At 44.3% G+C, this 24,598-nt stretch overlaps 1 protein-coding gene across 5 annotated transcripts in view; it reads left to right on the plus strand.

The window, feature by feature from the left end:
- The first annotated feature begins 2,920 nt into the window (after positions 1–2,920).
- Positions 2,921–24,598, plus strand: part of CCC1 (cation-chloride co-transporter 1) — a 44,885-nt gene continuing 23,207 nt past the window's right edge. The window contains exons 1-8 of one of the 5 annotated variants that reach the window (XM_086819702.1): positions 2,921–2,987; positions 3,087–3,301; positions 3,682–3,849; positions 4,436–4,514; positions 4,841–4,932; positions 5,050–5,164; positions 20,709–20,809; positions 20,979–21,040. In XM_086819702.1, the coding sequence (XP_086675828.1) occupies positions 3,201–3,301; positions 3,682–3,849; positions 4,436–4,514; positions 4,841–4,932; positions 5,050–5,164; positions 20,709–20,809; positions 20,979–21,040 (718 nt within the window). In that variant the 5' untranslated portion in view covers positions 2,921–2,987; positions 3,087–3,200. The other 4 variants (XM_086819704.1, XM_086819701.1, XM_086819703.1 and 1 more) reach the window with 4 other exon arrangements.

The following is a 24,598-nucleotide window of genomic DNA, read 5'->3' on the forward strand; positions in this document are numbered from 1 at the left end:
CTGTAGCGAGGGTTTGATTCTAAGTTCAATGATCCACATGCTAATTCGAGCGCTACATGCCAATGCTTTAAGCACTTTTGCCAGATACAAAATTCTCAAATCTTATGCCTTGTAATTTAGAAATGAGCAATTCATTGCCCGACTACTATAAGTAAATATATGCCATTCCTCTCTGCCAGCTCAGTGTCCCTAACAAGTAGCAACAATTGTATTGCACTTGCATATGGAATTGATCATCCCTCCATAATCACATGCATTGTCTAAACCTTATAGAGAATGGAAGGTCGTAATCTTGCTTTTGAGTTATAAACATGAAAATAATTTCTGTTTATAACATAATTTTCCATCAACATTGTATACACACATTCAAGTGCTATTGCTACGCTTACATTGCTATACTTTGAAGACTTCTAGGGATCTTATCTGTTTTCAAAATAAAGAGAGCACATTTAAAGCATTTCAATTCAAAATGCAAAGCTTGAACTCAAATAGTACTTTGCACACAAACATCAAGCCTGAACGAGGAGGGCAATCTAGCAATAATGATGCTTTCACAAACAGCAACTACAGGGGAACAACATTAACAATACGTATGCATTTGCCTAAAATAGTCTCTTAAGATAGAAATTAGACATTGCTAGCATAGACAAAGCTTCAAGAGGTATAAAAGCATATATACAAATTGAACTCCACTAAAATGCATGTAATTCTGTAAAAACCGAGCAATGAAGCAACATAACAAGCATTGGAAAGCCATACTAAAATTGCGCTCTCACGGACTTTGGCCGCCCTGTGCATCCCAAATTCTCAATAAAATTCTATGTAGGGAAAGAGGTAGAGAAGGGACCTAGTTGGAAAACAAGGCCATTACTGTCCATAGAGATGGTTTCAATGTTTCACCACACCTAAAACATATGGATTGATATGCCGTTGAGGTTGTGTAGATGGTCGGCGGTGATGTTGCCTGTGAGCTTTGACGCGTACCACGTCTCATAGTTGTCAGGGATGGTGAATTAGTAGGAGTTGCGAGGGTGTAGTGAAAAGGTATGTTGTCAATGTTGCGAGGTGTAGTAAAAAATAGTAGATAACTCTACAAAAGCCTCTTTAGACTGTGGCACCATGTGCATCTTTTCCTTGCTAAAAGCAAGCAATCTTTTTTCCCTACTTGCAGATAGCATAGATCCATCCAAGAGATCAAAAACACTTAATTGAAAAAGTCTACCACTTAGCTGAAGAGAGAGAACCAGTTAACTCCACTAAAGCCTATATAATTTTTTAGAGCTTAGCACCACCTTGCCACTGCACCATTGTACAAGAAAGCTATTCCAAAAATGCATGCTGAGATACATGTGTCTGTATGTCTATATCAGAGACAAATTGTGGGTAGATTTGTTTGGATGGGTTCATCTTCACATTATACATTTGGGTTTTGTTTTTCTCATATCAAAGTATTTATCCAGGTGTCGCTCGGATTTTTACATTAGCTCGAAAAAGTTTGCTCGGTGAATGGTTTTCCTCAGTTAAGAGTTAACATGGCCTCTTGAGTCTACTTACTAGTGTTACTTCACCAACAAATCCTTGCCGCTCAACAACCTATCTTAAAAATAAGATCCCCTACTTTTCCCCCGCTATACCCATGTGCAACAAGATGCTAGTCTCATAAGAACACAAGAGCTACAACAATAAAAGAAGTTCACATGTACATGCCACTTGTACATTAAAAAAAAGAACTTAGAATGTACATACCACTAGTACATCAGAAGTTTGCACATACATACCACTTGTACATAAAAAAGGGGTTTGCATACATTAAAAAAAGTTCGCATGTACATACCACTTGTACAATAAAAAAGAAGAAAAAGCACCAATAATCTAAAAGACCTCAGCGTCAAGGAGAAAAGAATATACAACACCGTAGTTGTGTCACTTGTTCCTTCAGATCCCCCCTCGCCTTATTGCTTACTAGTAATCTCCTAGTAATTGTTTAACTAACTTTCCACTTCCCTTGGCCAACTTCTTCAAACTATCGCAAGGATGTGATCAACAAATAAGAAGGGGAGTACGTTAACCACACTTGGTTAACATGGCGGTGCTTCACCAACAATGTTTACACACAAGTAATGAGCGTCTTCATTACTATTATCATTCCCATCATTTAATGTTATAAGCACTCCTAAGATGCTCTCGAATCTTGTACATCAAGGTCATAACATGAGGAACTCGACTAGAAAGACCAACCATTTGTAAAAGCCCTCTAATTGGTCATGGGCACCTCGAGTCACTTACTCCCATTCTACCTAGTGATAAACAACTTTATGAAGTCTAAAAGCTAACTTCTCATGTTTGTAACTTATTGTTCCCATTCATGTAATAAAGTTTAGTGTTCTCGCTGCTCTCTCTTCTTTTGCAACTCTAATCTAGCATGTGTGGATGTGTTTAGGATAAGGGTTTAGGCATGCTTTGCTCTAATCGGCTTGTCTTCCCTCTTTCTCTTTAGTAATTAGGCATGCGATAGCAATCAGCTTATGTGAGGATTTCCACTTTGAGCTTCACAACAAGGAGTTGTTACGCCACCCGTTAGAGGAAGATCTTCATTGATGTGACGATGACCAAGTGTGAGAGAAGTGTGGCATTGAGCTCTCCACATGCAAGGGTGAAGCTCTTGAGCTTGGCAATTCAGTAAGTTCCCCATGACCCTTGCTTCATTAAGGCAAACACTTTGTGAGATGATCCTAGTGCTAGTTAGTTTATAGTGCCCTTTTGCACGTCTTTTATGATCATAAATATTTGACTATTAAACCATGAGTCATAGTCATGGACGGAGCTCAATAACTTCTCTCAGTCAATAAGAATAGAAGAATTGCCTAAGGTTGTAGAGAATTTGAAGCCTTGCATTTTCTTCTTTTAAAGGAAAGTTCATGTCAAGTTCATAAACTTGACATTTTCTTCCAGAAGAGGAATACACATTGACAAAATTGCCAATTAGCGTAATCATTTATGATTAGGCTTTCGTGTTCCACATCTGCCTTTTTGTTTAAAAATTTTCAGCTTGTCTGTGGATCTGAAGGTTCACTTCACTGTTACAGATCTGTCCGCACTGTGGAGAGCTAATCTGCATACACTGTCGAGCTACTTCTTCCTGGCCATTCATCTCATCTTGCAGGAAGGGTCTTTCATCTGGCGCACGTTTTTGGCTCGCCATGGACAATGGAGATCCCCCCATAGCGAGGGCAGAACACGCAGAAACCCTAACGCGGCCGACTCAGTCCTCCCTCCTCATGAATGATTCGGGACCTCCCAGGTATGCTCTGTGTTATTTACAAGAAAACATAGCATTAGTAGACGATTCATAAACCCTAATATTAGCTCACGGTTTGGAATCCCTAATAGTAGCAGACGGTTCGGAAACCCTACAGATCATGGAAAACGTACAGTGACATATCATTTGGAAACCCTAACAGAAATAGACCTTCGAGTAACACATGTAGAAACCGAAAACCCCAGCAGAAACGGATCACCTCCTAACAGAATTCAGAAACTGCAACAGAAACGGCTCTTCTGGAAGCCCTAACTGAAACAGATCATCTGGAAACCTTAGTGACTCAGAAACTTCAATAGAATGGGATACCTTGATGATTTGGAAACCATAGTCAAAGCAGATTTTCTTTTGTTCTGTTGCAGGCCGGTGCTAGTCAAGCCGCCGAGTATCAGCCTAAATGGAGAGTCCAGAGAGGAGGAACTGCAAGGACAACAGTCCCCTACGCATGAGATTTTCGATCGCCCAGGCCAAGAGTCTAAGCTGGAGCTTTTTGGCTTTGATTCGCTGGTCAACATTCTAGGCCTAAGGAGGTATGCAACTTTTTTTTTTTTTTTTTTTTTTTTGGGGGGGGGGGGTTTCTGATTTTGATGACGATAATCTATGTGATCTAGTGATAGTTTTGTGCTTAGTAGCAATAATCAGTGGACTAGTGGATGGGGGTTGTGAGGAATGGTGATAGCATGAATAACCACTGTCGGTTAGTGTAGCCTATGGGATGTTGTTGTGCATTAGGCAAAAAATTGATTAATCAATTTAGATTAGTTGTAGGGAGATACAATAGCTAGTGGATGGTCTATGCGGTCTAGTGATAGTTTTGTGCTTAGTAGCGATAACCGGTTGTAAGGGATGGTGATAGCATGAATAATCACCATTGGTCAGTGTAGCGTATGGGATGTTGTTGTGCATTAGGCAAAAAATTGGTTAATCAATTTAGATTAGAGTCATAATGGGATACAGTAGCTAGTGGATGGTCTTGTGCAAAGGGGCTGTAAATTTTGAACAAAATAAGGTAGCAAATGGAGTGCACAAAGTTGTCAGTCTCTATAAAAGTGATGTTTTATTTTAGTAGCCAAATCACCACACTTGGTTTGAAGCTGCAGCTAATGTTCTGTGCAGTATGGCAGGGCAACAACCTGCCACACCTGCAAGCCCGAGGGACGGTGAGGATGTTGCCATAACCCTTGGACAACGCCGGGTAATTGCTTAATTTTCGTCCCAATGTTGGCAAATGCTTACTGCTCAGGCGTTGAGAACATGAGCACTTCTTACAGATATTTATCTTTGTATCGTGTGTGATCTTAAAACTTCATAAATATTTTTTTTTCCTTGAAGTCTTTCGTTTGCTGTTGGATGGTGTGATGAATGGTCAAGTTGGATCAGGTAGTTTAGTGGCCTTTCTTGTAAGCTAGCAAGCAGAGTCTATCTGCCTTGTCAGACACATTAAGGGGATGCAAATATGATAGTCTTGAGATGCATTTTCCGACACAATGAGTTTTGAGTGGGCATCTTCTAATTGTGCAGCCTAGAGATGCCAAGCTGGGAACAATGATGGGAGTTTTTGTGCCATGCTTACAAAACATACTGGGTATCATTTTCTACATCCGATTTTCATGGTATTAAATGAAAACTTCTCTGTAGTTGTTTCAGCCCAGACAGTCTTGTTTGATCATCTCATGTCCTTTTCTGTAGCATTTTGAAACTGCAGTTGAAGTGGTGCTGCTTTGGTGCAGGATTGTTGGGATTGCTGGTGTATGGCATTCCTTAATTTTGGTCTCACTGTGCTGTCTGTGCACCTTTTTAACGGGTATCTCACTCAGTGCCATCGCCACTAATGGGGCCATGAAGGTAAGCAAATGAATTGCATACTTTTGTTTAGGCTGTTAATTCTGGATCATTACACTTTTTGTTGCACGACCTGAGTAAGATCACTCCTTTGTATATTCCACTCAGGCTTTATCACCTTGTGTTGCTAGTGACACTTGTCATGTTGTGTGGCTTAGTTATATGTAGATCAATACAGAAATGGTATTTTTTCAGAAAAGTGTTTCTAGGAACATTATTTGCGTAGAGTAAGGGACACTTAGCCTTGTGTGGCTTAGTTCTATGTAGATCAATACAGAAATGGTATTTTTTCAGAAAAGTGTTTCTAGGAACATTATTTGCGTAGAGTAAGGGACACTTAGCCTTGTGTTATGCACTATCTGCCAAGTAGTATATATTAGGAATAATACCCAAGTACTCTATTTGAAGTTGTGGTCATGCTGTTAGTAAGCTTGTAAAGAGCCTTGAGATGGTATATAGCCTTGTCTAGTTATCATCACCATTTGTCATGTAAGCATCCCTAGCCATGCAATTGATGACATCATCAAGGTCAGAGTGTTCGATTTGACAAGCACATGTTCTGCAGGCATATGCTCACTTATGGTAGTGCTATGAGGCTTAACCAAGGGCACTTTTTCCCATGTGCTTTTTCCCCTTGGATATCAAGTGTGAAAAGACACTCTATCCATATAATATTTTGTACTTCTATATTATATGGATGTGACACACATGCAAGGGTTGACTTGCATTTTGTGGCTACCACACATTTGGCTCTCTCTCTCTCTCTCTCTCATTTCTGTGTGAGCTTCTTTTGTTAGAAGTCATCTCCTGTCTAGTTTTATACACCAGGGCCTTTGTTGTGGGTGTGTCCACCCTTATGAGGTGTTTTCCATTTTTCCCCACTCTCCGCATTTTTCCCCTATTTTTTTCCATTTTTCTGAGACTTGGGAGGGCTGCCAGATGATGCCAGGAGCACCCCAGTGCTGGCCGACTGGATGTTCATCAGTCGTGGGCTTTAGGGCTGCTGGCCGACTGGTTTTCATCAGTCGTGGGCATCTGGATGCTGGCCGACTGCATTTATGCAGTTGTGGGTCCTTTTTATCAGTCGTGGGCACTCTTTTTGCTGGCCGATTGCCTTCTAGGGAGGTATATATAGGACCCCAGCCCCCATACCTTATTTGTATCATTCCTTGGGATCTTCTTGTGTATATAGAGCAGAGTTACACGCCTACATCTCTCTCTCTCTTGTGCTGTTTTTCTACCTGCGTTTTTTCTCGTGTTCCCAGATTTGGTCATCATCTCCGCTGCGTATTCTGACATGGTATCAGAGCCCTAGGCTCTAGATAGGTCTTGGGATTTGTGTGAGCAAGAGGGGGACTGTTTTGTGGCTGATTGGTGGACTGTTTTGGACTGTTCGGGAAGAGGAGAAGCAAGAGGAAGGCGGGCTGATTTGCTGGACAGCCACTTGCAGGTTTTAGTTCTTCTTTGTTCCCACCCACCCACCCCTTTCAGAGTACATCCCCGCTATGGCAGATCTGTTTGAGATGGCCGAGAGACATGTGAAGATCCCGACACTCCCCACGTTCCCGGTGGACCGTCAGTTGGACGGGAGTAACTACGGCATATGGAAGGTTATGATGGAATCTGTTCTGGAGTCTTACGACCTTGCCGATTTCGTCATTGTTGGTGTTCCACGGCCGGAAGTAGAGGAAGGGGAGTTACCGTCAACCCGAAAGGATCGGGAGGCCCAAACGCTGATGTGGGATCGCGTCAATGCCAGAGTCCGTTCGTTTATTTTCCTCAACTGCACACCACAGGTAATCAATCATGTAAAGCATATGACGCTGGCCAGAGGTATATGGCAGCATTTGGCCTCACTTTACAACAGGGTATCGCCCATGAAGAGGATTTCTTTGGAAGTACAGATGTGGGTTATGAGCCCTGCAAAGTCGTCGACGATGCGGGAGCATATTAACAAGCTACAGGCTCTTCAGCAGGAAGTTCTTCAGGCTGGGAAGGAGATATCGTCAGAGGACATGGCCATCACGTTGCTGTCACATTTACCCTCTTCGTACTCAGCATTTTACTCCTCTTTGATTACTTGTGGCAGGCTCAGCACCATCACGTGGGAGGAGCTTGTGCCCATGGTCCTGGACCAAGAGGAACGATTCACGAACCCTCCTCAGGGTGGAGGTTCGGAGGCCTTAACTGGCCAACGGTCGAAAGGCCGTAACTCGGGCAAAGGGAAGGCTTCATCGGAGAAGTCTTCTGAGAAGAAGTCCGACGTTGACCGCGAGAAACTGAAGGCAGAGGACCTGTAATGATTGTGGCGAGAAAGGCCACTACTAGAGGCAGTGTCCCAAGCGGAAGACCGAGAAGGGTGAAGACTTCTCAGCAGCAATCATGAAGACTCCGGCTTCTGTGCACCTGGAGGTGATGGACACCGATGCTTCATTTTCTTCAGGCAGGGAGGAGATTGGAGGACTCTCCGCAACGGATACTCGGGAGTGGATTCTCGATAGTGGTGCTTCCAGGCACATGACTCCTTCCCGTTCCGGTTTACAGGATCTCTGTAGATACGTCCACTATCCCAGTTCACAGTGAGGGCAGGATGGAGATAGTTCCCGATGGCAGAGGGGGGAAGCATTCCTCCCAGGTGTTGTATGTTCCGGCACTTGGTTTTCATCTGTTGTCAGTGCATCAGGTTTGCAAGACTGGCGTACGGGTGGAGTTTGATGAGCATTTTGTTGCTCTCCGGGATAAAGCAACAGGCCAAGTGGTTTGGGAAGGTGGAGTGGAGAATGGAGTTTACAAGCTTTCAGCACTCTCTCCCAGGTCCTCAAGATTGTGATGAGTGGCAGTCTGGTAATGGCTACTCAAGTGTGGATACGCTGCAGGTGCGGGCTTTCCGAGACGAGGTGGTGGATAGCTTGCCAGTAGATGGCAGCAGTTGGCAGGAACTTTCCAGTACTGATGTTGGTAGTTCTTGTGTTCGTGAGTCAGAGGAAGCTGAACAGGTCACTTATGCTCTGATGTCTCGTAGTGATCGGGACATAGAACTTCCAGTAGTTGAGGATGTTCTTTCCACGGGGACCTTTCGGAAAGCCAGGCAGGTGGCAGGTGCTTACTTGTAGAAGGAGGTGGTTTCTCCAGGCTTTGTGGTTCCGGATTCAGAGGGGGTGGTTGATAGGTTTCATCAGGTTTCTAGGACTTGCTTGTGCACCGTAACAGGTGTTGATCCTTGTGAGCAATGTGATGTCTCGGTGACTCAAAAGTTGTATGGTTCATTGATCTGGTTGATGGACACCAGATTGGACGGGAGCTTCTTGATGAGGCAGTTGAGCTCATGGTTGCAGATGTCTCTTTTGGAGGCAGGATTGTGTTTCCTGTGGTTTCTGCGGCATGCGAAGGATCAGGGACTCTTGTACACAGGAGGGGGATTGTTGGATGGAGTCTGACTCCACGGTTGGAGTGACTCGGTTTGGGGAGGAGATTCGGACACGAGGGGATCTACTTATGGCCCAGGAGCAGTTTTACGGAGTAGGAGGTTGTTATATTTCAGGTTTGGGCTTCCACTGGAGGAACCCATGGTCATCCAGAGGCACTTTGTTCGTGAACAGATCGTTGCTGATGACATCTTGCTGGAGTTCTATTCGACGGAGGACAGTACGGTGGACCTCTTCACGAAGTCGCTCTCTCAGGACTTGCTCAGGCGGCACCCCAGCTCCCAGTGGTTGGTTACACAGCCAGGAGCTGAGAGGGGGTGTTAGAAGTCATCTCCTGTCTAGTTTTATACACCAGGGCCTTTGTTGTGGGTGTGCCCGCCCTTATGAGGTGTTTTCCCATTTTTCCCCACTCTCCGCATTTTTCCCCTATTTTTTCCCATTTTTCTGAGACTTGGGAGGGCTGCCAGATGATGCCAGGAGCACCCCAGTGCTGGCCGACTGGATGTTCATCAGTCGTGGGCTTCAGGGCTGCTGGCCGACTGGTTTTCATCAGTCGTGGGCATCTGGATGTTGGCTGACTGCATTTATGCAGTCGTGGGTCTTTTTTTATCAGTCGTGGGCACTCTTTTTGCTGGCCGATTGCCTTCTAGGGAGGTATATATAGGACCCCAGCCCCCATACCTTATTTGTATCATTCCTCGGGATCTTCTTGTGTATATAGAGCAAAGTTACACGCCTACATCTCTCTCTCTCTTGTGCTGTTTTTTTGCCTGCGTTTTTGCTCGTGTTCCCAGATTTGGTCATCATCTCCGCTGCGTATTCTGACATCTTCTTCCTGCACCTAACCCTAATTTGCAGGTTTTTGTGTGTGTGAGTGTGTGAGTCCAACACCAACAATTGGTATCAGAGCCCAGGTTGTGATGTTGGAAGCTAAGACCTCAACCAAAGTGTGGCTTGAGGGGGGGTGTTGGAGATGCAATCCACACTTCTAGAGAGAACTAGCTCACGTGGTGAGACTGGGTTTGAATCTTGGCAAGTTGAGGTTTCTACAAATTGGATAATCGAAGGTTACCTAACACCTTAAGGTTTTGGGATCTGGATGGCTAGACCAATTTGTGGAACACCTCAGTTAAGCGCGATTGCGTAGGAACACAACTGGGATGGGTGACCTCCCGGTAAGTGGGAGGAGATGCAATCCACACTTCTAGAGAGAACTAGCTCACGTGGTGAGACTGGGTTTGAATCTTGGCAAGTTGAGGTTTCTACAAATTGGATAATCGGAGGTCACCTAACACCTTAAGGTTTTGGGGGACAACAGTCTAGTAAGGCTGGTCATGGACAACCTTCTTCTGGTGGTGAAAGTCTGACAAAGGGGATGCAAACAAGCCTAAAAAGAAGGGCAAATGTCACTACTGCCATAAGCCTGGACACTACATCAATGAATGTAGAAAGCGGATTGCAAAAGAGAAAAAGAAAGATGCAGGCAATGCAGTAGCAGACTCTTCTGATGACAAAGCACAACAATCGGCTAATGTAATTTAGGAAGAGTACACTTTTTTGGTCACATGCACTAGTGACACACCAAGTGCTTCAGTCAATGATATGTCTTGCATTGCATCTGACAGATAGGATGTATCTCTTCTGGTGGTGAAAAGTCTGACAAAGGGGATGCAAACAAGCCTAAAAAGAAGGGCAAATGTCACTAGTGCCATAAACCTGGACACTACATCAATGAATGTAGAAAGCGGATTGCAAAAGAGAAAGAAAGATGCAGGCAATGCAGTACTCTTTTGATAACAAAGCACATCAATTGGCTAATGTAATTCAAGAAGAGTATACTTTTTTGGTCACATGCACTAGTGACACACCAGGTGCTTTAGTCAATGATATGTCTTGCATTGCATCTGACAGACAAGATGTATCATCGTATTTTGATAGTGGTGCTTCGAGCCACATCACTTCATGCAAAGATGTATTTCAACACTTGGTTTATGCTTCAAATGGCCGCATTGTATCATGTGTAGATCATACCACATATCCAGTTAAGGGATTTGGCAATGTCATACTTGTTGTTGTCAATGGTGCCAATATATGTATGAAAAATGTGTTGAATGTTCCAGGGATAAAGCAGCCATAAACGACCAAGGTTTAAAGGTTGAATTTGAAGATGGGAAGTGTTTGGTAAAAGACTCATCATCAAAGGGTTATGAAAGTCACTTCTGGAACACGATGTTGGAAGGTTGGCGATTTCGAGCGTGTGATCTATGGCTAGAAGGTGCCTTGGATTATCCCATAAGTGGAAGCATGGAAAGTTTAAGAGCCATATATAGGCTAGAGTGGCACCTTGTCATAATCATCTCCTTAGGCCGGTGTTTTGGGAGGCAGCTCACCGGGAGATGGGAGCCCGGTGGAGGGATGCTGCAGTGCCCGTTGGGGGTGTTCGTGGAGCTTGATGGTGATGCGTCTCCTACGTGCATTAGTCTTCCGTTGCGCATTCTGACATGGTATCAGAGCCTGGGCGCGCTTGGTATTGGGTGACCCCCTCGCGCCTCGGTGGCTTGCGGAGCTCGAATCGAGGGAGGGTGTTGGAAGGTTGGCGATTTTGAGCGTGTGATCTATGGCTAGAAGGTGCCTTGGATTATCCCATAAGTGGAAGCATGGGAAGTTGAAGAGCCATATATAGGCTAGAGTGGCACCTTGTCATAATCATCTCCTCTGGCCGGTGTTTTGGGAAGCAGCTCACCGGGAGATCGGAGCTGTCATGTATGCCTGTATCATGACTTTTATACAAGCTCTACATGGGCTGTACTGAATTTTCAGCAAATACCACATCTCTACTGACAAAAATCTTGCGTGTTGTTGGATTATAAAGACGGTATCCTTTGCTCTCATTGTTGTAGCCCACAAAAATGCATTTCATAGCTTTATCATCTAGCTTTGTTCGGAGTTGTTTTGGCACATGTGCATATGCCAAACACCCAAATGTACGCATATAATCCACTTTTGGCTTTCAGCTATACCAAGCCTCAAATGGTGTTATGGTTTTCAAAGCTTTTGTTGGACACCTATTCAACACGTGAGTTGCACACATTATAGCTTCCATCCAAAAATTATGAGGCAACTTTTGTGCTTTCACCATGCATCTTGTCATCTCCATGAGAGATATGTTTTTCCTATCAGCTACACCATTCTCTGTTGCGGTGTATAAGGCACAGTACATTGGTGTTTGATGCCCTTTTGAAGCATATAATCCTTAAATGCATTTGACATGTATTCTCCACCTCTATCTGCGCAAAGTGTTTGGACTTTACATCCACACATATTTTCAGACATTGCTACAAAGTGTCGAAAGCATGTAAACACCTCTACTTTTGCTTTCAAGGGGTAAACCCAAGCAAACCTGGAGTAGTCTCATCAATGAATGTGACGAAATAAAGATGCCCCCTATGGATGGTATCCGCATTGGACCACATACATCACTATGTATGAGCTGTAATTTACTTTTAGCTCTAATAGCTCCATCCCAAAATACACCCTTGACATACATGTCTTGTTGGAGACTCAAGAGGCGGCATATTATCAACCATATGATGCTTCTGCAAAAGCATCAAACTCCGAAAATTTACATGCCCAAAACGTGCATGCCGTAGCTTTGCATCATGCATAGCAAGAGTGTGGGCAACCACTGTACTTGCATCATAAGTACACTTGTCATAGCTGTCCAGCTTATACAAGCCTTTGTATAAGCTTATACGTGCATGCCGTAGCTTTGCATCATGCATAGCAAGAGTGTGGGCAACCACTGTACTTGCATCATAAGTACACTTGTCATAGCTGTCCAGCTTATACAAGCCTTTGTATCGTGTGTCAGAATGCGCAGCGGAAGACTAACGCACGTAGGAGACGCATCACCATCGAGCTCCACGAACACCGCAGCATCCCTCCACCGAGGACAGCCCTAGGGCTCCTAGACAGGTGGCCGACTGGTTACACAGTCCCTAGGGATTGTAATCCAGGTGTGGGGCAGCCCACATAGGCTGCCCAGCAGCCAGATCTGAGGCGCCTGATGGCCAGCCCTTATTTAAGTCATGCGCAGATTTTTACAGCATTTAATGCTGAATATTTTAGTCGTGGAGCATTTTTCAGGCAGCCGACTGCTGTAAACCAGCCGACTTGCTTTCCTGAAGGGTGTAAATACCCAAGACCCAAATCAGTTCATTTATCTCATAATTCACCAAGTGCTGAAGCTGATCAAAGGGCCAAGACAGCCAAGGATAAGCTAATGCAGAAGGGGTGAAGGATTGAAGGTCAAGGGCAGAGATCCATCTCAGCCAAGAAGGTTTAGGTTCAGTCTTTTATTTCAATTTTGCATCATTCTAATAAAAGCAAATACACCATTCGTGGTGGGGGCCCTACAGAGGGTATTCGGGACCCAATACTGTGTTCTGTAGTCCCTCTCTCTCTCTCTCTCTCTCTCTCTCTCTCTATTTTTTTGCACATCTATATTCAGTTTTGTGCGTTAATTTCGTCGCGACAAGTGTGCTGTTTCTCTGAGCATTGAAGTTACCGATCTCCCCTGAAGCTTCCGCATGTTACATGGTGCTGAAACAGCCCCAAACACATGTTTGCATATGCTGAAAAATGCATGAATAATGCTTAAATGTCTTGCTTAATGTTTATGGATGTTTAATGATGCCATGTCACTTGTACACCTGATGGGTGTGCACGTGACACCAACTTCTTAAAAGTTGTCTGCAACTTTAAGCTTCAAGCCATATATCCAAGATATGATCATGTCCCATCAAGTGGGCGAGACGAGACAATCTCATAAATGAAAGAATCCATGTCCCAAATAAATGGGCGAGACAAAATAGTCCCATAAGTCCGGATATCATAATCATGTCCCAAAATAAATGGGCGAGACAAAACAGTCCCAGAAGTCCAAATTTCATAATCATGTCTCAAAATAAATGGGCGAGATAAAATAATACTAGATTCTAGTCTATTGACCCTTGGCGTAGACAAGTCTCTTGCTAACAAGGTGTCGGTGCACATGACCCTTGGCGTAGACTTAAGTCCCTTGCCAACAAGGCATCAATGCACATGACCCTTGGCATAGACTTAAGTCCCTTGCCAACAAGGTGTTAGTCCACATGACCCTTGGCGTAGACATAAGTCCTGGGCCAACTAGGCGTCATGCCCACTCTTACCACTTGCACTCCGTGTTGGTACTCTAACCACACCTTGGATGAGAGGTGGGCCCAAGTGTGAAACATAAGATGAGAATCACTTATAAGCATAGTTGTCTTGGTGCTTCATGAACATTTCTGCTACACATAGTTATAGGAATTTCGGCCACTAATAGAAATCCAGAGAGAAATCCTCGATCGATGAGATAACCATGAGTTACAAGTGCATTCCAAATAAAGGGAACCAAAAAGAATAATCCATCCTAGTAAAAGAGAGCCATAAACATAATTCATAACCTGAGGATAGATCCAAATCCCTAGAAAAGAAGTTCAGGAATCCATAGACATGTATACCATAAACCTATATACATGTATACCATACTTCCATTAAGGAAGTCCTACAATGTATGGAGAAGATCCATAATCCAAAGGAAGTTCCTGTCCATAACGAAGCTCCATAACCAATGGATGTCCACAAGGAAACTCCATATCCAAACTCAAGTATGCACCATAAAACCACTATATGAGAACAACATACCAAACAACGTATAGAAAGAGTACTCAGGTGCAAAGTCCCTAGAGTACCCTTCTTGCATCACATATCATGGATTGGGTGACATGGTATCCCTTGCCAATTGGTCTTATAGGAATGCACGCATGTACCTAACCAACCAAGTCTCCGTTCATGAAGTTTACAAAAGGACGTTTGCATGCAAGTACACGAAGTACCAAACCCAATGGAAAGTCAATCCTCTAGGCATTGATGTTTCCAAACCGTTACCATAACTCTACCACATGTTGCGTGCTGGTCACACACCTTGGAGTAGAGGTGGGCTTATATAGTTTTATCATCATTTCGGTCATTAGTAGAAAAATCCATAAAAGCCTCATATCCATGAGATATCCAAATATTTCTTCTTTATAAACTTAGACAGATTCGTCCAAATCTACATAGATATATCCAAATAATTCATGAACGTGGTCCATAGTTCAAATAACAATCAACTATCTTTTTGTTGTAATAATTTTTTCTACTTGTTATGATCCTTAGTGCTAGGCTTCATCATGGCTGAGCCTGCCTTGCAGCTCCGGAGCTCAGACAGAAACTCAGCACAAAGACCTTTGTATAAATGTATGCTCTTATGTATGTGTGTGTGTGTGCGCGCGCGCGTGGGGTTTGTGTGTGTGGGAGCATATATTAATACTAAGTTCTACACCCACTATTGGACACTGATGACGTTAGTGGGGATGTCGTAGTATCTAGTCTATACTATGCATGATGGAGTTGATGGTTTATTTTCTTGTGGATGACTACCATGAGGTTATAAATTACACTTTCTTATAAGGTGAATTTGGGCATGTTCCTGGATTCATCTAGGTATATCTCTTCCATAGAGTAATGAATCATATCCCATCGGTGGAAGGTCATAAGAAACCATATAGTAGCCATATAGACCAAGCTCATCAATGCTTTCTTGAAACACACGCAAGAAAACATACCATTTTCTCCTAGCAAAGATACAAGGGTAAGGCATTCAAAAATCCCATGTAACAATCTTACAAGAAAAGGAAGAAATACCTAGCTTTTCTTGGCCAGTTCGTCATAAAGCCCAATAGATGTATCTTGATTCTCCATACAGGTTGTCTTGAGCTTGTTGAAATGATTCATGATATCAATATAGAAGAGAATACCTAGCAGGCATAATAAAGCCAATATAATGCTTCCAAGATAGATTCCAGAAATCCACGAATCCATAGAGCATGTTGACTTATGCTCATGCTCTTGACGCATGATTACTCCCATAAGTGGATAGGCTGATCGTATTTGATTACACTAATAGTCAGTGTTTATACCCCAACAAGATCGTCTTCACACAAGAGTGTGAAAAGCCAATGCTCTGAGACCAATGTAACTTCGGGAGGGCCAGGGCATTAATGCAATTCAACACTTGACCATTAATGCAATTCAACACTTGACCATTAAATGGGCTACAACCTTAAACATATGCCACTTCGTTCCACAAATTGAAAAAGAGAGATGTGCACATTTGACACAAGGAGAAAATATCATGTACAAGTTTTGAGGGTCTTACTCTACCCATGGGAGATGCTGGATTATCCATATGCAAATGCCATAACACAGCCCAACATGAGGCAACTAGCTGGTACACAAGCTGTAGAAATGCCGAACCAACAATATAATCCATGTACCTCCGTGTGGGTATTGATTCTTCCCTAAAAACCACGGGTCTTCATGCAATAGAGCTAGTGCAGCAGGTACCGCCCTCCATTCAGCTGATACAACAAAATCATGGATTGGGATATCGTAGTATCTAGTCCATACTATGCATAATGGAGTTGATAGTTATATAGTCTTGTGGGTTGACTACCATGAGTATATAACATGCATGTTCCTAAAAGGTGAATTTGGGCATGTTCTTGGATTCATCTAGGTATATATATTGGTACAATAGGTTCAATTATTGGTATAGCAGGCATAGGGTTGGTGCAGTTGGTACAGTAGGTGCATGGGTTGGTATAGGAGGTACTGAAGTAGATAGCACATGCGAAAGCATAAACAGTAAACATATGAGAGAGTGCAAAGGAGATTGAGAGAGTTGGAGAAGATCACCTTTTATAATAGCAATAAAGCTTTACAATGGCAATGGCCAGCAACTAAGTGTTGAACTATGTGCAAGGGAAATGGATGAACGAGTGAATAAAGGAGAACTCCTTATATAGTGCAGTAGAGACCTGGTCGACTGCCTCTAGGGCTGGCCGACTGGCCCTAGACAAAATAAATAGGAGTAAAATGTATAAAATACCAGATAAATGGTAAAGCCCCAAAACAGTGAGATGCATAAATTCTAACACTCCCTCTGCAGCTCATAGTGTGCAAGAGTCGAAAGAAGATAAGTCGATGAAGATGCAACCATGGACCCTCCAACACCGCGAATACTGGAATCACCTCGGAGAGAGCACCCCCCAACCTGTTTCCTCGAAACAAGATGCCACCACGAACAACAAGGAACTTTGCTTGGCCACGAATTCCTACACTTGTGCAGTGAACTCCAAGAATAGATGATGAGCTGCTGGACACACCGCGCCCATAATCCCCAACAGTGGACGTAACACATCACGTTCCAAAAGCGTCAAATAATGAACTTGGAACAGATCCAGTTCATAATCTCTTTTGTACCAAAGATAACCATGTCTTGCGAGATGTCTAATGCTTGGAACTCTGAATCACGGTCCCCATGCACCAATAAGTGGAGCTGTAATCAGTCCCCTCTGTCGCCCACAAGCCTCTTCTGGCTGGAAGCACATGGGGGAAAACTGCATGTGTACTAGAGAAGTACACCATCTGGGTTCTCTTGAGCCGGAAGCGCCCTAGGAGCCCTAGAAGTGATACTAGAATCTGTATCACTATCTTGTGTCGTGTCTTTGCCTTTTCTCTGAGATGAAGCCTTGCCCTTGGTCTTGTCCTTCTTCTTGGACAAACAATCTTTGGACAGATAGTCTCTTTTTCCACAAGCAAAGCAGCGACTCCGACCTTTCTTTTGAACTGAGGAAAGTGCTTGGTCGTCAGAACTGCTGATGACTGACACCTTCAATTTACCTTGTGAGATGAGAACGGACTCCTCCAAAAGTAGGGAGCTAAGATCATCAAAATCCAACTGAGTGGATGTGACCTGGCACCGCAAAGATCGAGAAATCACATCATAGTCCGGAGGAAGTTTGGTGAGGATAAGAGCAGCTAGCTGAGAAGAGGACAAAGCAGCACCCATAGCCAGTAACTGGTCATGGATAACCTTGGCCTTCATGAGAAAAGACTGCGTTGATTTGCCTTCAGGAAATAACAAGCTATAGAGCTGCCCCTGCAAGGTAATTGCCCTCATCGATGAATCTCGTGCAAAGAGATCCTCCAATTTTGACCATACTTGATGAGCACTGGTGAGAGTTTGCACGGCCGGTGAGACCTCCTCTGTGATGGTCCGTACAAGCACATAATGCGCCTTTTGAGTCCCGCTTCCCCCAATCTTGTAATTCCACAGCATATTCATCCTCCTGATCCTGAGTCCACTGGCTAGAGTTTTGAGGATGCTCAGGCTTCCTTTCAGTGCCCTGAACAATGTCACACAAACCCTTATGGATGAACCAGATCCGCATCTGAAGCTTCCAATGACCATAGTTGGGTCCTTTCAACTCGTCATCCTTGTTCGTAAGGGGGGAGCCGTATCCACAACAACAAAGAACAAAAAACAGCTCTCAAACACCTCTCTCAAGTGCTTTCCAACCAAGCGAGGCACCCGGAACAATCAGCCCCCTCTCAAACTTGAGAGAGGAGGAGGCTGGACAGTAGCAAAACAGTCCAAGAAACCACCGGGAACCTCCTACCAGAAGGCCCAAGGGCAAGGACTCCTGGAGGAAGAAGGAAATGTACAGCCACTTGTCTGGCAACTCCACATGCAAGAGAACTCACCAAATCTGATGGTGGAGCAGAGTATGCAGCCAAAACTCCAACGCTTGCCTCCGTAGAAAAAACGCAGCCAGAAAACCAAGCCGGCTTGCCTTTGTAGTCGAAAAGGCAGCCAACAAACTGGCTGGCAGCAAGAAGGGCTGGCTGGACCAGAAAACGCAGCAATGTGTGAAAACGCAGCCACTGATTGGGGCTGATCTTCAGCCAGGAGGAGATAGGCAGAAAACGCAAGGCAAAGATGTGACAGCGGGCAGATTTGCAGAGCTTGGAGCCTGGACCTAAGCGAATGATACCATGAAGGAGATAGCACAAGCGGAAGCATAAACAGTAAACATATGAGAGAGTGCAAAGGAGATCGAGAGAGTTGGACAAGATCACCTTATATAATAGAAGTAAAGCTTTACAATGGCAATGGCCAGCAACAGAGTGTTGAACTAGGTGCAAGGGAAATGGATGAATGAGTGAATAAAGGGGAACTCCTTATATAGTGCAGTAGAGACCTGGCTGACTGGCCCTGGACAAAATAAATAGGAGTAAAATGTATAAAATACCAGATAAATGGTAAAGCCCCAAAACACTGAGATGCATAAATTCTAACAGGTACAAGGGCTGGTGCAGCCGGTACAGGGGTTGGTAAGCAGGTGCAGGGGCTGGTGCAGTTGCAGGTACGGGGGTTGGTACAGCTGGTGCATCGACTGGTACAGGAAGTACATGGCTCTATGTGTGCTTTCTTTCAGCCCTAAGCAACTCAATAGGAACCTTGATGCAAATCACCAACAAAGACAAAGAGCAGGGAGAGAGAGATAGCTGTATTTTCAGTATATTATATAGTACACAAAACCGTCCATAGGACTGTACAAGACTCTATGGCCATTGGCCTTCCAAAAGAGGAAATAGAAAAGACCCCTAACTAGACTCTTGACCTGCCCCAACTATGAGGGGGGTAGATGATAACAAATGAGCAAAGACTTACCTTTTATAGGCTTGTGGAAGCAAATCCAAGTGGCTGACTTCTAGTCGGTCAGCTCTATGGACAAACAAATCCCAATATGCAGCCAACAAGAAGTACAACTTTTTGTATCCCTGGCCGATTGGTTCTTGGTCCATCTAGATGCCTTTCGGTGCCTGTAATGGCTGTGACTGCCCTGATCTTACTGTTTATCTGTTGCCTAATCCATCACTAACCTTGGAAAATCAGCCATGTCCTTGTGTGCACATGAAAAAATTCGGGGGGTTTTCAAAAATTGGGGAAAAATTGGCCAAATTAACGCGTTTGCAATTAAAATAATAAATGGATTTTTCCAAAATTGGGAAAAATCATTAAGTTAAATCTCAACTCAACTACACTTGCAAGCACCGAATGCAATGGATATGATCAGAATTAGCACTACCTTTGAGAGGGTCCCCGAAGCCAACTTCCCTACATGGCAAACCAAGATCAGGTGGTGGTTGTTGATGCGAGACGGGGTGTGGAATGTGGTCAAGGGCATGGAAGAAAAGCCAAAAGAAGAAGATGGATCCTCGACAGTGCGAGCCGGCAAGTCAAGAACGACAAGGCCCTCGCACTCATTGGCTTGGGTAGACAAGTGTCACTGCCCCACTGAATAGAGTGTTGAGAAAGATATGGCATTTTGCCTATAAAAACATTGTACCTTGTAAGCTTCATATCAATGAATACAAGCATCATATTGTACTTTGCAATCATCTGATTTCAGCTTGTTAGATCACACACTCTCTCTCTGCTTTGCACATACACCATGGAGGTCCATCATCCTCCATAGCTCTCCTCTGTGAACCCTAAAAACTTCACAAGCCCTACAGCCCTCCAAGACTTGCATAAATTATATTTATTTGCTGTGTTTTTCCATGGAGTGCTGGTGGGCGTGTTCTTGCCCCATGTGGGCTCTTGGATGTCCACATTAGGCTTTTGGACATTGGTAATGCAGCTGCAGCTGGACTCTTGGTAACATTTGGACAATGACTGATTTTGTCTGGTGGCCTAATAATCGTCGTGGACGTTTGTACAATGAATAATTCAACTGGGTTACATAATAATGCCGGACATCGTGTGGCTTGACACCTCTATGACCTAGACCTAGATGGAAATTGTGACCTGTCTTTGGACAAGGGCTCACAACTTGCATGCAAGGTAACTTACTGTGTACTGTTTGTCCATTTATGCCCTAATACAATGGGTGCACGTGACAACAGTCACATGATTTTGCATGATAGTACATGACTGTTGAGTGTGGAATATAATTTTTCGACGAGCATTTGTGTTTTGAAGAGTTTGGATGGTCTGTTTATAACAAAATAAATTTATTGCATGTGTAGTTCTTAGCTTAGAACTGTGATTTGTAGGTGATGTATTGTTTTTGGCCTGAGAGTGGCAGTGGTTACTGCATGTTACTTTTTTGTATGATTGAGTTTACATGGCGCAATTTCATGCGTAGGGTGGTGGTCCGTACTACCTGATTGGTCGAGCGCTTGGTCCGGAGGTTGGTGTGAGCATTGGCTTGTGCTTTTTCCTGGGCAATGCAATAGCTGCATCATTGTAAGTAGTGGTATAATTTCCTCAGTGCATTACATATCTGGTTGTAGTCTATAGGCTTGGAGGCTGAAGTGCACATGTATTCAATATGCCCAAGTATTGGTAGCAGTAGAGCAAGCATCCAGTGAGCTGTTGCACACACTTTATATTTACTGGGTTGATGATTGAACAGATATATTCTAGGAGCTGTAGAAACATTTATGGATGCCGTTCCTGGTGCTGGCATTTTCAAAGGTACCTTTATTACTTTTTCTAATGTACTTTTTAGTTTCCTCAGAGGGTGAGCTTTCATGAGTCTACGGATTTTGTAGTATCTAGCTCAACTATCTAAGCACAAACACAGTTTTAGAATCAAAAGATACCTTGTTTTTAATGTAATTATGCAATCTTCAACCATGTTTTGTAAAATAGTGAAAGGCAGAAGGGAAACAGACCTTTGACATGCAGACTTTTTTTTCCTGGGAAAAGATCCTTCTATTAGTTACCAAGAAAAACAGCCATAATGGCTAAGTACAAACTCGGCTCCACATGGGGAGCGAGAGTCAACTTCGACATGCGGACTTGTTACTTACAAGGTGGGAAAAGAGACGATGAGATGAGATTAGATTGTTGTATTACTGTTCTCTGGAGACCAAAATGTGATTTATGGGTTGGGCTTAGTTGTACAAAAGCACAGGTCATGCAGTGTGCACAAGCCATGTGTGTTCACTTGCAGCTAATCAAGTTTCGTGGCTGATCTGAGCCAGGCTGGAGCAATGATTGAGCATGTGAGCAAATCCCGTAGCTGGTTGGCTGCCAAGCATGTATGGCAATGTAAGAAACCCACCTAAGACCTTGGAAATTGTTGTCTGGTGTGTGCATAGGCTGAACAAACAAGAGAGTGCTTTTCAGCAGAGGGTATGTGCTCTGCTTTCCTGTGCTTCTCCTGCCCAAGCTCCACTTTCCTCAAGGTGATGTGAATCAAAGTGATTGCTTGCGGAGCTTGTGGGGGGGCATTGGTGTTTGTAAATGTGGGGATGTCAAAGCACATAGTCTATGCTATGGATGATGGAGTAGATGATTTGAAGCTTTGTTATTAGACTCTTATGAAGTTAAGAGTGCACTTTGGTTTTTGTTGAGTTCAGGAAATACCCGAACCATTCATTAGTATATCTCCTGTGCATCTGAAATATGAGGATATATTTAGGAGCAATGGACAGGGTGCAGGTAAGATGCAAGTGTTTGTTTCCCTGCAAGGTGGTACCAAACGTTATGTACTGTACGGATCCGTACGTACTGGACGTTGTTTGGTACGGGAAAAAATTTTAAGGTACGTAGTAAAAATACGTACCATTGGTAAAAATACATAAAAATACGTACCAATGCATAATATTTAGTGGGCAGCTTAGCTGAGAGAGAGAGAGAGAAAGAAAGAAAGAAAGATTTTATTAACGTCTTCCAAAAGACCGAACTCGGCCTATGAGACAAATCGGAGTACCTGTATGGGGTATCCTCTGTCATCCCAACAAAATGAAAAAGTACTGAATAAAAAAGCTGAATCTGGGTGTGCAGGGGATGGAGCTCTATTACTAGGAGAATGCAAAGCTATATGCATGGAGTATACAATCATGATATGCAACCTAGCTAGCTCCATCCTGTACCATACTGGGGGTATAAAATGGTATACATCAGTGAAGGGGGTGTCCACAGCTCCCTGAAGAACATGCCTGGGTGTGCTCTGAAGCGAGCCAATCGCTCCGCACCTTCTCTGTGAAACTGAGCTCTGATCTCTGTCATCTCTCTCTGGTATAGGCGTGGTGTCCGAAAGCCAGGTGTCCTCTGTCTCCTGCGGGCTCTAAGTGTCTCTGCTCTCTGGAGAGTAATTCCCTGCCGTGTAGGGGCTGGGAGGGGTATGGATCTCTGAAAAAATATAGTAATCTGTGTCTGTCGCCCCCCCTCTGGAGCTGTCTGAGCCTGTAATAATGTCTCTCTGTGGCGCTGTATGTCTAGAATGTATCTCCCCAGTATGCGCTGGTCTGCTGTCTCAAAGATCTGGCGTAGGGAATGTGGCTCTCTGAATAAAATGGGATATCTCTCTCTGATGGCTGTATATGCTCTGCATCTGCATACATAATGCTCCTCACTCTCCACCTCCTCTCTGCACAATCTGCATACCCTCTCCTCTCGGGGGATCCGTGCTGCTCTGCCAGTCTCAATCTCCAATCGGTGTGATGAAACTCTGAGCTGACCAATAGCCACTCGGGAGCCGTGTGGTAAAAAGCCCTCCATGTATCTAGGCCTCTCTATAAATCCATCATCAGTGATACTCATGAAGTGATCTCTGTAGTATAGCATCTTCGGTGGAAGAGGCTGTGTAGGCGATATCCATGTCTCTCGTGTATAGAGCTGCCATAGATCCTGTCTCAATACTCTGTTCCTCTCACTATGAGAGAGACGGATATGTGGTGCATCCCTGTCATACTGGAATGGTGGTAGATGATCCATGTCTAGGCCATGCTGTGAGAACCAATGTGTGACCTGTGCATACCATGATCCTGTGTCTCCTGCCTCAGCCAACTGTCTAGATGCCTGAAAAGCTCTGTGTGATAATCTGTCCTGTGGCATCTCTCTGAATCTGTCTAGCAGGCATATAGTCTGAAATATGGCCTCTACCATCATAGGAGGCGCAGCAAACTCTGCTCGGATAATGTCATGAGGTACTGACGGTTTGCTGCGTATTTGAAGGAGAGAGAGAGAGAGAGAGATATTTGAAGGAGAGAGAGGCTGAGAGCTCAGTGCACGGTCCATAGATGGTGGGCTAAGGCTTTGTGAGAGAGAAAGAAAGAAAGAAAGAAAGATATATTAACGTCTACGAGAGGCCAAAGTCGGCCTATGAGACAAAAAAAAATAATACAACTGTGTTCTTCCGGTCATCGGAAGAAAAGAAACAAAAGAAAAAGTGTGCATGTGTCTGGATACAACTGTGAATCATCATGGATCGGTGGAGCCCATATACAAACAATATAAGGGGTGTGGGGATGTGGATGGAGTGCTAAGGCAAGATGCATCTCTATATGCTGAAGGGGTAGTACAAGCATGCTATGCAGATCTATGTCTAACTCCATCCAGTGCCATAAGAGGGATATAAGATATCATACATCGCCGATGCTGAGTCTGTGAATGGCATGAACATGTACGCTGAGTCTGAATGAAAGCGAGCTAGCCTCTCCTGTGTCTCCATCTGGTGTCTCATTCGGATAGCTGCTATCTCTCGGTGACGGAGTCGGGGTGCTCTATGTCCAGTCTGTCTAGGTCTCCTCCTGGCTCTCAATTCCTCTGCTCTTTGTGCGGTCACCCCACGTGGTACATCAGCTGGCACTGGCATAGCTCTTTGGAAGAAATCTGTGAGCTCGGACTGTCTCCCACCCCTAGTGGGAGCGGGTGTCTGGAGGAGTCTCTCTTGAGAACTATGAAGCTCTAGTAGTAGTCCTATGAAGAGGCACCAAGAGCCCTGGGCTTTCTATGAAGAGAGAGAGAGAGAGAGAGAGAGAGAGAGAGAGAGAGAGAGAGAGAGAGAGTTATGTTGCTGCCTTGGGGGCTTGAGCAAGGGTGGGCGGGCCAGCATATTGCCAGCCGTACTGGGCGCCAGTGGCGAACAGAGAGGGGGGCTACGCACAGAGGCGGGCGGGCCAGCATATTGCCAGCCGTACTGGGCGCCAGTGGCGAACAGAGATGGCGGCTATGCACAGAGGCGCGAAGCGAACAGGGGCGGTGAGGGCAGAGGTCAACTGAGGCGGCGGTGAGCAGGGGGCG

The sequence above is a fragment of the Cibotium barometz genome, chromosome 25 (genome assembly GCF_041138505.1).
Source record: "Cibotium barometz isolate CiBa-2024 chromosome 25, ASM4113850v1, whole genome shotgun sequence".
Taxonomy (NCBI): domain Eukaryota; kingdom Viridiplantae; phylum Streptophyta; class Polypodiopsida; order Cyatheales; family Cibotiaceae; genus Cibotium; species Cibotium barometz.